Here is an 18,196-nt window from a genome sequence, read left to right as displayed (position 1 = left end):
TTTTTTTCCAGGAAATAGGAGTACATTTTATAGTGGATTTCTCGTTAAAAATATTAACCAACTTTAAAGGGAAACAGTAGCTAAAAAATTGCCTTTGATTTTTTAATGCATTATATAGATACAAATAAATATATGCAGAAATTGTACTACAACTACATGCCTTAATGGGTGGTCTTTCGTGGTCTTTTAGTGGTCTTATTGATATTTCTTAAGCAGAAGTGCCACAGGTACCCAAATAAGTGTCAGACTTTACAAAAACATTTGACTTCTTACCATTGGGATGGCTCTTGGGATCTCCTTGCATAGTAAACACAATAGCCAACTGTTGTGACTATAGTGTTTTTTAGAGGCCTAAATGGCTACGCCGTGAGGCACATGACCTGTCATTAAGGTTTAAACTCTAAACACAGAATTATGATACATCAAGGCTACACTAGCCATGATCTGACTATAAGTCGAAGAATTTGTCCAACTCAGATATGTTGACCTTACCCTTCAATTCAGTTTTCAATAACTACAAGTAATTTTTAAATTAATACATCCTAATATTTCATCTACAATGACACAGTGAATATTGCCTGTAGATTCTAAAATAGGAAATTTATTATTTGTACAAATGGATTTATGCACAAAACTGTCCGGGTTAATCATAGGTGGAACTGTTGTGAATGCAAAGTAAATTCAAAGTGAATATCATATTTTAGACAAAGCAAGCCGGATTGTAAAATTTTAAGGTTGGCTATTTCTACCTAAAATTTTAATTTTGCTTAGAAATTCACTAAATTTCTGATAATTCACCATTTAGTGAATAAGCCGGAGACAACCAATTTATAAAATGCAAACCACTAAACTGGTGGGTGGGGGGTGGGTGGGGACAACACTTTGACTGCTGGAGAGAATTTTTCAGAAGAACAATTGTGGAGGCACTTTTACAATAGACAATTTATTACTAGCAATCAAGCCATATCATGAAAACACAGACAGAATTTTGACAGCTTCCCTAGAGTTTTCGTTTGATGGTTTCGTTGTGTTGAGCCTGTCCGCCCTTTCACTGTACAATCGCTGTTTCCTAGTCTCTTCCAATCAGCCACTCCCTGGTTTTCATTTTTATAATTCCCAACTGATTGATGTCTTTTCTGAGCCGTTCTTCATTTTAACTTGTAGCAGTAAAATCCACATTTAATTAAAAGCAGGTCAGTGTACTTAAAAAGTCTTTAAATTTACTCTGACATAGTGATTTTAATGCCACAAGGCTGTAAATGAAAGTTATGATTAACAGGCCAAGATGTTAGCTTAAATAGACCACAGTTAAAAAAAAATCTAACCTGACCAAATGTATTCTTCTTAAACCATGTATTCTAAATGTTAAATATTTTTGTAACCTGGTAAAAAAATTGTAACCATTCATCCTCATCTCAAAACTAAGGCTGACACAAAATAAGTTTAATTATGACGGCATGATTGTCACAATAAATGCAGAAAAAATACCATATTTTGTCTATTTATTGTCTATTTAATATATAAATGCAATCCACAATTACTTATTCTTGATCTTAGTGGCGCTCACATGCATATACTTAAAATCACATATACAGAATTCTGGTAAAATATGCAAATCATTGCTTAATCCTCTAGTTTTGTCAAGTGACAAATGGCACCTAAAAATGCTGTCCAGAGAGTGCAACATTACCTAGTGGATAGAACCCCAACTTCCACATCTCAGACTTAGAGATTCAATTCCCGACCTTTCATCCTACCAATACATGCGTGAAGATCATTAGGGAGTCGGGCAGTCGGCACCTCTTCCATTGGGTGTGCCTGGGTAGATGGGGTCACCAAACATTGTAGATACATGTATCTATCTTCGCAACACCAGTTGATATATGCCAACATGGCAAGTGGCTTTTATTCCACCATAAAATGTGGACTCAAGTCCACTTCTGATGGTGAAATAAAAGCCACATGGCATATATTCCATTGAATTATTGTCATATTTCTAAGGTCAATCAAATCGATATCATTACGTTGGTTAGTAATAACCTTAGATATCAAGGTTTACTTAGAAAGTAGATCAGATCTAAATATAAAATCTTTGAGAAATTTAATTTTGGTGTTTACACATGTCTTCCATCATCACATTTCTCTTTGAGAAAATTATAGAAAATTATAGTGACTATATTGAATGACCTGAGAAATTGAATATTGATACAAAAATAGGAACAAAACCTAAAATCTCTAAGTTCAGATGTGTTTGAGATGTGTTTTCCAACTCTCCTAATTTGGCCTGAGTTTCCAGTGAAGAGTTTAAAGGGAAACTCAAAGTTGTTTATTGATCATGCTATTTTTTATTTTATTTTTTGTCCTATGTAAGCTTATCCTGGCATTTCCTGGCACGCAATGTAAATTACCTTGCTTCCCATGATCCTGCAGGTGAACGTGTGCTCAAATTGCACCAATGCCTGAGCACAGATGCAGTTTTAAAGGAAGATACTTGAATGCACACATGCAAGTAGTTTCTTAAAAATAATTACTGTACCAATACCAATAAAGGCAGTAGAGCTAAGTGTGTTTTATACTTACCTACACTGCACTCCTCACTCCAATAAATGAAGAAATAGTGTTTACTGGCATGAGAGAAAGAGAAAATATCACATTCAGAAAAAAAGACTGTTCCCCTTTAATAAACAAATTAAAAATATCCAAATGCCTATTTCGTTTGGGCTTAACATGTCCTTGGTCATGGGATCATAATCTACCTCTGCTACATAGACTTCCTAAACACTTCCTGTAAAGTGAGATCTAATGTTTACACTCCCTTTATTGTTTACTATGTTTAATGTATTATTTCCTGCAAAGTTGACAGTTTGCTAGACTGTGCAGGAGCCTCCTATGTATGGTTAAACTTCACGTTACAGAGCAGGAGATAAAAACATCTATAGATCTTTTTAAAAAATTGATTCGTTTTCCGGGTCTACAAGATAAATACAATATACCCTAAAGCAAAACTTTTCATTATCTAAGAATTAAACATTTTCTGAACTCAAAACAGATTATATGTGAACACCCCATCTTTGATTACTTAGAGTAGGTACAAAGGGCTTAATAACCCGATCTTCCAAACTCATACAAGCGGGGGAAGATGCAGAAAAAATACTACCAATAGTGAAATAGGAAAAGGATCTTAATATAAACCATACCATACCATAATACAGTTCAATTAAAAAAATACATTCATTGTATATCTTTGTTAGAACTTCATTTGAAGATCGTGTATAGATGGTACCAATACCACACAAAATTTATGAAGCCTATTCACCTATGTGCTAGAGATGCCATAGAGAGATTGGTACAATACTTCATATTTGGTTTACCTGTGAGATATTAAATGATATTAAGAGACATATATCTTCTCTGATTTTAGATTTAACTCAAGCGAGAATGATTCTCACACCTTCACTTTTTTAATTTAATTTAGACTTTACATTAATGGAAAAAAAATATTAATATTTTATTACTCATATTCTTTATGCTCTGAAGATCATAATAGCTCGTCATTGGAAATCGACTTGTTCTCCAATATGGCAAGAAATTCTAAATCAATAGAAAATCCGTATGTAATGGAATGTAACTTCACTACTACATCGGGTAAATGCGTTTTCATATCAAGATTTATGGCAACCCTGGGTAATTTATGGGGAAAATAAAAACATTCTAAATTAAAGGGACACTCCAGGCACCCAGACCACTTCTGCTCATTGGAGTGGTCTGGGTGCCAACTCCCACTACCCTTAACCCTGCAAGTGTAATTATTGCAGTTTTTCATAAACTGCAATATTTACATTGCAGGGTTAACTCCACCTCTAGTGGCTGTCTATTAGACAGCCACTAGAGGTCACTTCCTGGGTTCTAGCACAGGTTTCCTGTGCTAGAGCGTCGCTGGACGTCCTCACGCTGTGTGAGGACCTCCAGCGTCGCTCAAAACCCCATAGGAAAGCATTGAAATGATTTTTCAATGCTTTCCTATGGGGAGACGTAATGCGCATGCGCGGCATTTCCGCGCATGCGCATTAGGTCTCCTCGGCCGGTGAGCGAGATTAGTCTCGCCCACCGGCCGACGTAATCATTAGGAGGAGCGTCGCGGAGGCGGAGACAGCGGCGAGGGACATCGCTGCTGTCCCAGGTAAGTGACTGAAGGGGTTTTCACCCCTTCAGTAACCGGGGATTGGTGGGTGGGAGGGAGAGGGACCCTCCAGTGCCAGAAAAACGGATCGTTTTTCTGGCACTGGAGTTTCCCTTTAAGGATGGTTTAATGGAATGAGATAAATATCTCCATGTTTGCCTAATAAAATAAGAGTTCTCCTGGATATACTAAAAATGTTGCACCCTACCGTTAGGTTCCAGTGTTTGCAGTCCCCAATTATGTATGTATATTTAATGTACTAGATTTATACGAATGTATCATTTTAATGGCAATGAAATATCGGATCTTTTTGTATTTGGTTTTCTTGTATTTGGCAATGTTGATAATTAAATAAAAAAGAATGAATATATTTTTTTTTTTTTAAAACATCTAAAGTAAGTTACCATCTAATTGAAAATGAAACCTTTTTTCATGCAGGGAGGTGTGGCTAGAGCTGCATGGACAAAAACAAAAAGATTTAACGTCTAAATGGCAGAGAATTGAGTAGTGAAACTTCAGAGGCGTGATCTATACACCATAACTAATTAACCCCTTCACGACGGGTGACGGACGAGGTCCGTCATCCTGGGGATGCCCTTAACGACGGGTGACGGACCTCGTCCGTCACGCGGTAAAATTAACCCCAGATCGCCGCAATCGCGGCGATCGTGGGGTTAATGGTGCTCCGGTCTGCCTCTGCATTAGAGGCAGACCGGGAGCACCGGATCGGGCTGTCCCAGCTCATGTGCCCGCTCTGACAGCATGTCAGAGCGGGCACATGTGCTCTGTATACTCACCTCCGCCTCCCTGCACTTCCGGGTTCACTGTGAAGTGCAGGGAGCCGGATCAGTGATGATCCTGCCCCCTGGTGTTAAAAAAAAAAGTTAAATTAAAATCCCACCCCCCTTTACCCATATTAATAAAAAATTAACCCCTTCCCTGCCAATTGATCACTGACTACAGTGATCAATTGGCAGGGATTACATTTTAATATGATCTGATTTTTTTTTTAACCCCTGAGGGTTAATTCTTTTTTTTTTTAACCCTCAGGGGTTAAATTTATTTTATTAATTAATTTAAATATTTTAAAATGATAAATTTAGCTAGCTGGGGAGGGTGGAAGTTAGTGGGGAATTGGGGGATTTAGTGTTAGGCTAACTAGGGGTTAAAGTTAAAAAAAGTTTTAAAATAAGCTTTAAAAAGTTAAAAAATTAAGTAAAAAAAAAGTTTTAATAACGTTTAAGTAAAAAATAAAAAAAAAATAAACCCTTTACCCAGTCCAAATAAAAATTAACCCCTTACCTGCCAGTCTATCACTGCCTACAGTGATCAAAATACAGATCACAGTATTATACTGTGATCTAATTTTTTTTTAACCCCTGACAATTAACTTTTATTTATTTTTTAACCCTCAGGGGTTAAATTAATTTAATTAACTAATTTAAATATTGTATAATTAAATATTTTGCTAGCTGGGGTGGGTGGGAGTTATGGGAAAATGGGGAATTTACTGTTAGTGCTGCTTACTGCTAGTTAGGGGTTAACGGTAAAAGAAAAAGCTTAGAAAAATGTTAAATCTGTAAAAAAAAAGTTTTACGAAAGTTTAGGAAACTTTAAAAAAATGAATAAGCAAAACAAAAGTTTAAAAAATAGTTTTAAAAAGTAAAAAAAGTTTTAAAAAGTTACAAAATTAATTTAATAACGCTCATTACCACTACACCTGGTACAAGCTAGCGGAAAAATGATCCCACGCTAAGGTTCAAAATATGCCTTTTGAAATACCCTGGGATGTCTTCTTTAAGAAATGGTATGGCTTTATGGGGTATTTGGATTATATAGCCTGGTAAAATACTCTAAAATGGGACATGGGCACAGCGTAAAAATTTAAAGTTTGAAAAAAAATGGAATGGCTGTGTCCCAAATGTGCCCCTCCGATGTCCACATATACCTGGCAAAGGTACATACGGGGGTATTTTTGTACTCAGCCGACATAGCTGAGCAACATATAAAGTATTATAGAGTGGTGGTACACATAAGGTTTGCAAAATATACTGTGCAAACTCACTTTGTGTGTCAAAAAGGCAGAAAAAACGCTTATTACCACTACACCTGGTACAAGCTAGCGGAAAAATTATCCCACACTAATTTTCAAAATATGCCTTTTGAAATACCCTGGGATGTCTTCTTTAAGAAATGGTATGGCTTTATGGGGTATTTGGATTATATAGCCTGGTAAAATACTCTAAAATGGGACATGGGCACAGCGTAAAAATTTAAAGTTTGAAAAAAAATGGAATGACTGTGTCCCAAATGTGCCCCTCCGATGTCCACATATACCTGGCAAAGGTACATACGGGGGTATTTTTGTACTCAGCCGACATAGCTGAGCAACATATAAAGTATTATAGAGTGGTGGTACACATAAGGTTTGCAAAATATACTGTGCAAACTCACTTTGTGTGTCAAAAAGGCAGAAAAAACGCTTATTACCACTACACCTGGTACAAGATAGCGGAAAAATGATCCCACACTAATTTTCAAAATATGCCTTTTGAAATACCCTGGGATGTCTTCTTTAAGAAATGGTATGGCTTTATGGGGTATTTGGATTATATAGCCTGGTAAAATACTCTAAAATGGGACATGGGCACAGCGTAAAAATTTAAAGTTTGAAAAAAAATGGAATGGCTGTGTCCCAAATGTGCCCCTCCGATGTCCACATATACCTGGCAAAGGTACATACGGGGGTATTTTTGTACTCTGACGACATAGCTGAGCAACATATAAAGTATTATAGAGTGGTGGTACACATAAGGTTTGCAAAATATACTGTGCAAACTCACTTTGTGTGTCAAAAAGGCAGAAAAAACGCTTATTACCACTACACCTGGTACAAGCTAGCGGAAAAATTATCCCACGCTAAGGTTCAAAATATGCCTTTTGAAATACCCTGGGGTGTCTACTTTAAGAAATGGTAGGCCTTTGTGGGGTAGTTTGAATTTAAAACTTACGAAGATGCTTGGAAATTGCACATAGGCCCAGCGTCAAAATTCAAAGTTCTGTAAAAACTGATATGGCTTGGTCTCCAATATGCCACTGTAGCTTCACAAAATAGTGCCAAAGACATTCATTGGGGATGTCTTTTTACTCAGAAGACTTAGCTGAGCATAATTTGGGGGGTTTGAACTTAGTGGCACATATGAAATATACAAAATGCCCAGCAAAAATGCAATCCGTATGTAAAAAATGCACAAAATTATTTTTTACCACATACTTTGGCATGTAATGGTAAAAAAATGGGGGCATGTTAAGGCACAATATGCACCTTATGAGATACCCTGGAGTGTCTACTTTTACAAATGGTAGGCCTTTGTGGGGGTTTTTGAACAGTCAAACTGTTATAATACCCCAAATGGAAGCATAGGCTCATTAAATCCGTCTCTCAAAATTCTACTGTGAATACTGAAAAGGACAGGTCTCCTGTATGGCACTGTAGCTTCACGAAATAGTGCCATAGACATACAATGGGGGTGTCCTTTTACTCAGAAGACTTAGCTGAGCATAATTTGGGGGGTTTGAACTTAGTGGCACATATGAAATATACAAAATGCCCAGCAAAAATGCAATCTGTATGTAAAAAATGCACAAAATTATTTTTTACCACATACTTTGGCATGTAATGGTAAAAAAATGGGGGCATGTTAAGGCACAATATGCACCTTATGAGATACCCTGGAGTGTCTACTTTTACAAATGGTAGGCCTTTGTGGGGGTTTTTGAACAGTCAAACTGTTATAATACCCCAAATGGAAGCATAGGCTCATTAAATCCGTCTCTCAAAATTCTACTGTGAATACTGAAAAGGACAGGTCTCCTGTATGGCACTGTAGCTTCACGAAATAGTGCCATAGACATACAATGGGGGTGTCCTTTTACTCAGAAGACTTAGCTGAGCATAATTTGGGGGGTTTGAACTTAGTGGCACATATGAAATATACAAAATGCCCAGCAAAAATGCAATCCGTATGTAAAAAATGCACAAAATTATTTTTTACCACATACTTTGGCATGTAATGGTAAAAAAATGGGGGCATGTTAAGGCACAATATGCACCTTATGAGATACCCTGGAGTGTCTACTTTTACAAATGGTAGGCCTTTGTTGGGGTTTTTGAACAGTCAAACTGTTATAATACCCCAAATGGAAGCATAGGCTCATTAAATCCGTCTCTCAAAATTCTACTGTGAATACTGAAAAGGACAGGTCTCCTATATGGCACTGTAGCTTCACAAAATAGTGCCAAAGACATACAATGGGGGTACCGTTGTACTCAGCAGAAGTAACTGAACACATAATAAAACTTTGTACAGGAATAGCACACACCAACTTTACAAAATACACATGAGAAGTTCTTTGTTATACGTTTGTGTGCGAAAACCCCCCAAAATCACAATTTTACTCCAATATTTAGCAGAGGTTGGCGGTAAAATGGCTACGTAGAAAGTGTCAAAACAACCTTAGGTAAATAGCCTGTGATGTCTACTTTATATAAATATATACTTTTGTGTGGCAATTTTGTTTTATTTTATGGCTATTAGGCTTACAAGACAAACATACCAAATTCTAAAATCGCTCCACATTAAAATTTTATTTTACTCCTTGTGCTTTGTGACCTGTAACTACCAAAAAAAACTTAAAATCCCAGACACATTATATATTCTGTAAATCAGAACAAATAAATGAATTTATTTTTAATTACTTTCCTTAACCTGCACTCATTATGCACACATTATGATTGCAAAAACTGTAAAAAAAAACAATATTTTTCATTTTTTTTGCATTTTTCTGTATTTTTTTTATAATAAGTAAGCATTTATATATATATATATGTTATATCAAATTAAAGCCCTTTCTGTCCTTTAAAAAACAGTATATAATATGTGTCGGTGCAATAAATGAGAGAGATGCAAATTGCAGTTGAACGCAAACAGCAAGAAAATGCAAAAATTGCTTGTGTCATTAAGCGTAAGTCAAGCTTCTGAAGCTCTGTCCTTAAGGGGTTAATTAGGCTAAATTTGTTTTGATGACTCTAGTGTCCCTTTTACTGTTTGATACATGTTTTGACCTGTCTTATATTGTTTGAATTTTGTTTTAGGCTTGATGAGACCTTTACTGTCAAGGTTGCAGACTTTGGACTTGCAAGAGATGTTTATGATAAGGAATATTACAGTGTGCACAACAAGACTGGAGCCAAACTACCAGTAAAGTGGATGGCGCTAGAAAGCTTGCAAACACAGAAGTTCACTACGAAGTCTGACGTGGTAATTATACCTCTCTTATTTTGAAAAAGATAATATTTCTGAGGGTAATTCTATGAAAATGTTACAGAAGTAATTATCAAGAGGGCAAAAATATATATAAATGAGGCATTCCAGGCTGTTATTGACTTTTTAATGCATTGTATTGATGACCACATTATTATTATTATTATTGTCATTTATATAGCGCCAACAGATTCCGTAGCGCTTTACAATGAGCAGACCGCACTCTCTACAGAAATGAAAGCCCACGACAAGCTGTGTACGCATTCTGTGAACACCACACTGAACGCAAAAATATGATAAAATTGAAAAAGTCACCCTGGAACTTTTTGTTCTGGGATTGGCTAATTAACTGGAGCTGGAGGACATACGAAATGGCGTAAATCTCAAAATATCTTGGGTCTTGCACAATAACCACTTCAGAATGATGAAGTGGTTACTGCACTTAGATTAAACCTTTAGAGCTTAAAACAGATCTGGTTCAAATTAGAGTATACTAACATAAATAAATTTAAAAAAATGGCAAATACAATCTATTTTTTTTAACTATCTGCCTTTTTGGACAATACACTTTGTGTCCTTTCATCCGTTCCCCCTACTATCATCGCTCGATAAATGCATAATGAATCATGTTTTTTTTTTTTAAAAGCCATAATACGAGTAGCTGTCAGTTGATTAAAGATACGCTGTCACAATGTGTTCCAATATTGATTATTGTTATCTTATTGGCACCCCTCTCAATCGATTATTAGCGTTATCCTTTATCTTCCCGTGTATGTGACTAAGCACAAAAAAAGATGTCCCAATTTCTACCCATGACAGTATCCATTTATTGAAGGCTGAACATGGAAAGGAAGTGATAAGGAATTCTGATTTAATTGCCTTGGAAGGAGATGAAAGCACTGAGATCTGATAATCGTGTGTATGTCCACATGGACTGGCATTGTATCGGAGCTTGTGCCTTTGTAGATGTCCTTGAGAAGTACATATAATCTATGTTCATGTAATGTACACAACAATATAACGTGTGGCTTTAGATTAGAGTAAACTGGCATTTAAATCTACGCTTAAAAGAGCACAGTAATATGTTTAAGAATCAAAGTATGAATGCTTTAAAGGGACACCCCACTACCCAAATATAAAAAAGATATAAATTATTGTTTAGTAGATGTACACCCTATAAAACATGCATGCATTGTAATATGCATTTTTTTCCCACTGGGTGTATATCTAACTCCACCCAGACTTTCTGTGGCTGTCCAATCACAGACTTCCCAATGCAGCTCAATAAGAAGTCTTTGCAAGGCAGGTGCTTTGGGAATTTGCGGTACCTTACTGAGCTAAACAAACCAGGAAGTAACATTACTGGTTGTCTGATTGAAAGCCAAGGGGTGTAACCAGGTTAGTTTATAAAAGTGCAGTGAAATCTGCACTTTTGGTAAAATGAAAAAGAAGGCCCGTCCCCAAGGTGGTATGTATCCACAAAGGAAGAGTACTCGCCTGCTATCTGGTGTAAGAGTGGCGACACCTGCTTATCAAGTGTCGAGGGAGCGCTGATGTTCTTCCTCTATGTGTGCTCTGCGGTGATGCCAGAATACCGGGATATGATGTCATTTCGGCCCCGGCATCATTAAACGGCACACAAGGGAGCAGTGAAGAAGAGCATGAATATTAAAGCAGCCACATTACCCCAGGGAAAGGATTCCCACTGGAACTCACGGAAAGGACCTCAAAAAATCAAAACACTAGTGTCAAATCAGTGTGAGTGTGTGTATGTCAGTGTGTGTGTCTGTCTGTGAGTGGGTGTCACATTAATGAGAGTGTGTGTCTGTCACTGTGTATCAAATCAATGAGAGTGTGTTTCTGCCAGTTAGTGTGTCTGCCAGTGTGTGTCAAATCAATGAGCGTGTGTGTCTGTTAGTGAGGGTTTGTATTTGTCAGTGTGTGCCAAATCAATGAGAATGTGTGTCTGTCAGTGAGTGTGTGTGTCACTGTGTGTCAAATCAGTGAGTGTGTGTATCTGTCAGTGAGTGTCAAATCAGTGAGAATGTGTGTCTGTCATTGTGTGTAAAATTAGTGAGAGTGTGTGTCTGTCAGTGTGTATAGCAGTGCATGTCTGTCAGTGAGTGTGTGTATGTGTGTCTGTCAGTGAGTGTGTGTCTGTATGTGTGTGTGTGTATGTCAGTGTATGTGTATCTGTGAGTATGTGTCTGTCAGTGAGCGTATGTCAGTGTTTGTCTGTCAGTAAGGATATGTGTGTGTTGGTTAATGCCTATTAATGAGGACGTAAGGGAAGCTCTTCTCCTATTCTTGCACCAAGATAAAAAAAAAAAAAAACAATCTACTTATAGCTGAACATTTCAAATACACTGTTTTTCTTTCTCACATAAACATTCCCACAATGGAATTACATGTTGCTGTCTTATAACGTGTTCCCATCCCATTTGTAGGCGAGATCAAATAACATGAAACTCGAAACGTAGCATTTGCTGTATGTTATCTTGTAGTAAAAAGTTCTAAAACCTTCAGAATGTACCTGCTGATTTCATCTATTTACTTAGTGATTGACCCATTTTTCAATTAACAAATATTTTACAAGTATTGGGTTCATATCTCCACTCCACTCATTACGTTACTGATAAGCTGATAATTGCTAAAAAATTATTGTCGCTAACATTAGCGATTCTCAGCAAAAGTTACAAGACTTAACCATTAATGACACATACGGTAATGAGCAGCTGCTGTAACTTTTAAAAACATCTATTGAGTTATGATAAAGGCTACGTACGGTTTTCTTGCTAGAACCCTTGCTTGACAAGTGAACAACCGCAGACTCTCAATACATCAATCAGGATTAATATATATATTCTATATTTAAGCACATTGAAGCCTCTCTAAAAGCACTGTATATGTATTTTGCAACAGATATCTGTGAAATGTGGCAAGTTAAACTCAGTTGTAGCTAAAATGACTCTCATTGAGAGCATTTGATTGGTGCAGAGTTGAATCAATGCATCTTTATGGGTAACAGTCAGCATCTCCTGTACTAGGAAGCACCTCAAGTGGCTGTCTGGGTTTCTTCCACTAGAGGTATTACCAGGCAGTAATGTAAACACTGGCTTTTCCCTCAAGGCAGTCTTTACATTGGAAAGCCTGCAGGGACTGGCTGTTGACTCCACATTAAGCTGTAGTGGCTCTGGTGATTATAGTGTCCCTTTAAATAAACAAGGATGGATGTGCTTTGGATAGATTTTCATAATGTCATATGAATGGCAGAAATGTTTTAAGAAAGCTTGTTAACATTTAAAATTTTTATGGGATTCTTAAATACAGAGGAAGATAATATACAGCTAAGTGCAAATAATATAACATTTTACAAGCTAAATACAGATTCCTAGACAGAGGAACATATATCACGGAAACTCACATTAGTAACATTTTATTGATCTCTTAAATTTTATATTTAAAATCAATAGCAGTTTATACATTGGCAATTGAGTTTTATTTCTCCACCTCTAGTAACGGGATTTCATGGATGTGTTAGACTTTACAAAATCTCTTAAATACTTTAGGTCTGCCTGGATTGGTTTGGTTTCACTGTAGATTGTGTCAAAATAAAAATGATACACAGGTAGTTAAATGACGGATATATCTGTGAGAATTAATATTCTGGCGATCCATCTCCAGCTTTTTTTTAATCACATTGAATCAGAAATGTTATTTCAAACGTACAAAGTGTCGAAGATAGTCCATTAATGATGAATGCTTCAGTCCAAACCACTCAGACAAAATTATGTATTTGAGGCAGAAGGGTGGCATTGTATAATCCATTTTTCCTTCAGTAGAAAACACTAGAATCATGAGCATTCACTGATTTACAAAAGCAGTTTTACTGGTGTCAGCCATTTGGACTTGATTTGCTTGTTGATTGTTGCCTTAGGCATAACCCCCAACTCGGCAGTCCAAGAATTGTGATGCCACTGGTAGGGTGGTAAACGGGGAACAAGTGACATAATCAAATCACCGGCTCTCAAAACAGGGGCGGGTTTGCTCGAATAACTGGCAGGTCACTAGGAAAGTAAGTCGGGATGGCAGGACAGGACCCAAAAGTTGGGACTACCCCTGCCAAAATTTGGTCTGTTAAGAAGTCTGACCATAAGCTGCCAGATAATTATGGGTTCTGAATCCAGACAACAAAGAACCCAACTCTAACCTCCATTTTGCTCACTCCTGCTTTCGAGCCTAGCAGAAATTTCTCCCAAACAGTGGGGTAACTTTTTGGGGAGGACAACCATGCAAATAAGTCCTTGATGGCTGTCTCAAGAAGAAATACTTTTAGATTGGTGACAGACCCCCATTAACTAATTTATTTTTCAAGTTTTTATGAGTTGACTTTCATAAACTTACCCTAAAATGACTTGAAAAAAGACTCTTAGATTATACTTTTTTTTTATCCAGCTTTGATTTTGCTGTTTATAAGTTAGTTATCAATTCGCCAATTTTTTTTTTTTTTTAATAAGTCGTGTATGATGTGCTTTATCTAAAATGATAACTGGTGATACATTTTTTTCCATTTGCCTGTATTGGTTTATCTCGGACAAGAACGTAAAACAAACAAAAACATTTTTAGGATTATTCACTAAAGTGAGAATTCAAAGTGAATTCAAAATACATTTCAAATTTAAGGTCAAAATAGCCTAAATGGAAAAAATTAGGTAAGTCAGTTATGCTTTCAGTTCATCAACTCTAGCCTTAAATTTAAAATTCAATTAGAAATCAGAAATAGAAAGACGTGAATTATTTGTGATGCATAGGATAGCTGCAAAATGCAATCAAATAATTCTAAATGTGGAATCCATATTACACCATTCACCATGCCAGCTAATTGACCAAACTGCAACTTGTTCAAGACATTCATACATAAATCTCTAATCCAATGTAGGTGTTTTTATGTAACTTTGACAGATCTGCATATTGAAAAAAACATTATGTGATGTTATTTTGACCTATATCATGCGGGTCAATCCGGTTCGGATAATTTCCTGTTAGACTAAACATCTGGTTGTCATATAAATAAATATGTGTGCGGAGAGCACGTAAAATCCCAAAAAAGCATCATGTTCCAAAAAGGCAGCTTTGATAAATTAGTTTGAAAACAAAAACCCAGCAATGCACTTGACCATTGCCCAATTATTTCTACAAAAGGAAATTCGATTATTTTCAAAACTATACACGAATCACCTGCTTATTATATATGCATTCATTTGATGATCTTCTTCCAAGACAAAGTCTTTGTGGAGGGATTGAATTGCGTAGGCACTATGCATGCACACTGTCCACGTGCCCCATAGCATATGTCCCATAGCATAAATAGCTCGCACGTAGCCATTACTGCAACTAGTCAAAATGTCTCTGGAGCATTCCTCAATATAGACAAGGGAGCATGGCTACATTGTAGCCCTAGAGAGAATCTCTTATTTCCACCCTTTACTGTTACTTATTACTGTTGTGTTCTAATTATACAATGACATGCATGTCAAGTTCTGATAAATTGTCCTTTTTATTTCTGCTTTTTCAAAGCTTGAGTAAGAGGTTTAGATTAACCGAAATACTGTTTTGTTATTTAATTCTGAGGTATGGTGCATAGAAATTTTAATAAGGTAATTTGTATGGAGAAATCTGAGAATCAGTACTGATGATGGCAAACATGGTTTATTTCCAGTGGTCGTTTGGAGTACTACTGTGGGAACTAATGACTAGAGGGGCGCCGCCGTATCCCGATGTAAACTCTTTTGATATAACTGTATACCTACTGCAAGGACGAAGACTGCTACAGCCCGAATACTGCCCTGATCCACTGTAAGTGATGGTTTTTGTAGTGATATTCAGTTTTCTTGCTTTGAATTCAATGCCAAACACATTGATATGCTACGAAAAAATGTTAAGTGCTGACATATCTTCAAAAAGACTTGAAAAACATAGCAAATTTGGGTGTAATATTTCACACATATGTTTCTGGGGTGCTAATACATTAATAAGCCGCTAGTAAGTACTTGCTAGCATCTGTTTGAGGTGTGGTTTAATAGTATATATTATTTTATTTCGTAAAATGCACTTATGGTTATTAATGCATTTAAAACTATGTACCTCAAGTAAGGGATTTTTCTAACCAAGTAAAAGGACCACACGCACTAATACAAAAATGATACAGTGTTATTATTTTTAGAATATATTTAGCTTTTACCAATATTCAAGCATCTCCTGGTGCTTATTTCATGGACCTAAAAAAGGATGGAAGCCTTACTTGACCGAGCTGGGAATGAAATCTACACGTAAGCTTGCTTAAAAATGGTATGCTCCCTGGCTGGTATCCTACACTATAGAACTAAAAGGTTTTTATATCAAAAATTCTAAATGATTATTGATTGTTTAAGTTAAAATATTAACAAACCTATAATAATTTGGAATTAAAAACAGATACGGAAAAAAAAACTATGGAAGACTGTGTCGTTTTAGCTGCATTTTCTAATGATGTTATGTTGAACGTTGCGTTTGACAATTTGTAGCATTTCGTTTTATGACTTTTTAAACAATGTGTCTCACTTGCTCCAAAACAGGTTTGACGTAATGTTGAAATGCTGGCATCCAAAACCAGAGCTACGTCCAACATTCTCTGAACTGGTCTCGAGAATATCTTCAATCTTCGCAACTTTCATTGGGGAGCACTATGTGCTTGTTAATACCACGTACGTCAACGTTAAATGTTCAGCTCCCTACCCATCTCTTTTATCATCAGGAGAGAGCGTGGAATTCGACATGGAAACGTGACTTGACAAGACTTTACCTGGACATTTATGGAATTGTTAGTCTTCTTATTTTCGACCAAAAACGTTTGGAAAGTACTTTCTCAATGTTTTATTGGCAGAACTGCCAGGCTTGTTTTGTTGTTTTATTTTGTTTAGTCAGTTAGTCGTTTTTCTGTTTTTAATTTGCACTATGTAAGCTTTGCGAGCTGTCCGTTGCAGCTACACATTTCTGCGGAGAAAATGGTACAAGAAAATTTTGCGTTCTGTTTATTTTATATTTTTTGTTACTTTTCTAGATCGCAGAAGTCGCAACAGAGCTGTTCACTTGTTTTTTTTTCGGGTTTCACAAACCCATATAGGTCCAAATTTTTCAGCACACTACTAAGAAATTTAACTCAAGCACTGTGGAGGGGGAATCTTAAATTTCTTTCCAAAAATAATGTGAGGTCTCTGTCTGCTGTATTTATTTCTGAGTTACCTCTATAGCACTTTTAATCAGGCATATATTGCCGGTCTGTAAATCAAAGGTTTTTTTCTCACAGAAATAAAATATGTATATTTGGGGGAAATGTTGTTTGTTCAATATCATGTACTTGTCCGCATGTAAGAAGGAGTCACAAATGGAGTTTGCTCTTAGTGGGCAAGTAAAATATCATGTTTATAGTTATAGCAAGACTGTTCTGTCTGTGAATAAACGCAAAGGAATATATTACTGCCTGGGCTGTATCATAACCTAATTGTTAGATACATCCGACTTACAGTACATAGTAATAAATAAAGTATATCAAAACTGGATTATGCACTTTCATACAGGTGTCAACATTCATCTGCAAAACTGATGGCTGACCCTAGAATGTTTAACTGAGGCATCATGGAAAACATGACATACTAACATTTGGTTCGCCATGATGAGCCATTACCAATCTTTAACACTGGTTTTTCCTGTAATTTACTCGTGCGATCACTGAGGCAATTCAATGATAGTTGCAAAGTGAGTCAAAGAAAGTTATGAAAGTTATATAATGTTCGTTCCTGTGGAATTTTTGGCTTAACTCTGTACAGATTATTTGTTGTAGGATGTAACTGGAATTGTTGATTTAATGTATGGCATTTAAAGTTTTATATTTTTATAAATAAATGTTTATTTTTCATGCAATGTTCAACATTCCTTTCATGTGTAATTGTTCAAACTTGGTGAAAATGTAAGTTTTTATTTTTTTTTTATTTTTTTTATTGTTATTAAAGTTTAAAACAGATCATTTTCTTTTGGTGTCGAGTGAGAAGGAAAGAAACAAACAATAGTTATCTTTTAAAAAGAGTACAAAAATAAAATATGCAACAGCAAATTAATCTTTTCGGTTTCTACAGCTCCACCTTCTGTTAAATCTTCGAAGCAAATTCATTATTATCAGATGAATGCTCCCACTCCAACACAAGACACAGGCTAACATTCATCCAACCCAAAGATTTAAAGCTCATAATTCAAGTGTGTGCGTAAATAGAATTCTAAAAAACGTGTATATTTAATGGTCCTCATGGATAATGGTCCAACATCATCTGCTGTCTTCCTGAGAGCCTCTAACTATATATATATATATATACCTCTATCATGTCCTCTCCAGGACATTGCCTCGACCTTGAAAGACCTTGAATGACCAAGACAGGTTTGGTTCCCCTGCCTTTAAATAAAGCAGATGTTGGGGGATTTCAGCATTATTTATATCAGGAATCTTTTCCTTATGTCATATGAATATGCCTGTTCTCTTTCCCAGGCACTTAACCTCTAGTTAATAAGTAAAATTCATTATAACATATTTGGTAAATTCCATTTTTCTTAACTGTAGTCGATTGGGGAATGTCAGTTGACTGGGAAGGTCAAAATCCTATAC

At 36.2% G+C, this 18,196-nt stretch overlaps 1 protein-coding gene across 2 annotated transcripts in view; it reads left to right on the top strand.

The window, feature by feature from the left end:
- Positions 1 to 17,470, top strand: part of MET (MET proto-oncogene, receptor tyrosine kinase) — a 130,623-nt gene extending 113,153 nt beyond the window's left edge. For both annotated transcript variants that reach the window (XM_063446852.1, XM_063446851.1), the window contains exons 19-21: positions 9,336 to 9,501; positions 15,224 to 15,360; positions 16,119 to 17,470. In XM_063446852.1, the coding sequence (XP_063302922.1) occupies positions 9,336 to 9,501; positions 15,224 to 15,360; positions 16,119 to 16,329 (514 nt within the window). In that variant the 3' untranslated portion in view covers positions 16,330 to 17,470. The remainder of the gene's footprint in view (positions 1 to 9,335; positions 9,502 to 15,223; positions 15,361 to 16,118) is intronic.
- Positions 17,471 to 18,196: the final 726 nt, after the last annotated feature.

The sequence above is a fragment of the Pelobates fuscus genome, chromosome 3, assembly GCF_036172605.1.
Source record: "Pelobates fuscus isolate aPelFus1 chromosome 3, aPelFus1.pri, whole genome shotgun sequence".
Classification (NCBI taxonomy): domain Eukaryota; kingdom Metazoa; phylum Chordata; class Amphibia; order Anura; family Pelobatidae; genus Pelobates; species Pelobates fuscus.
Note: the sequence above shows the minus strand (reverse complement) of the source record. Positions and strands in the feature narration are given on the sequence as shown.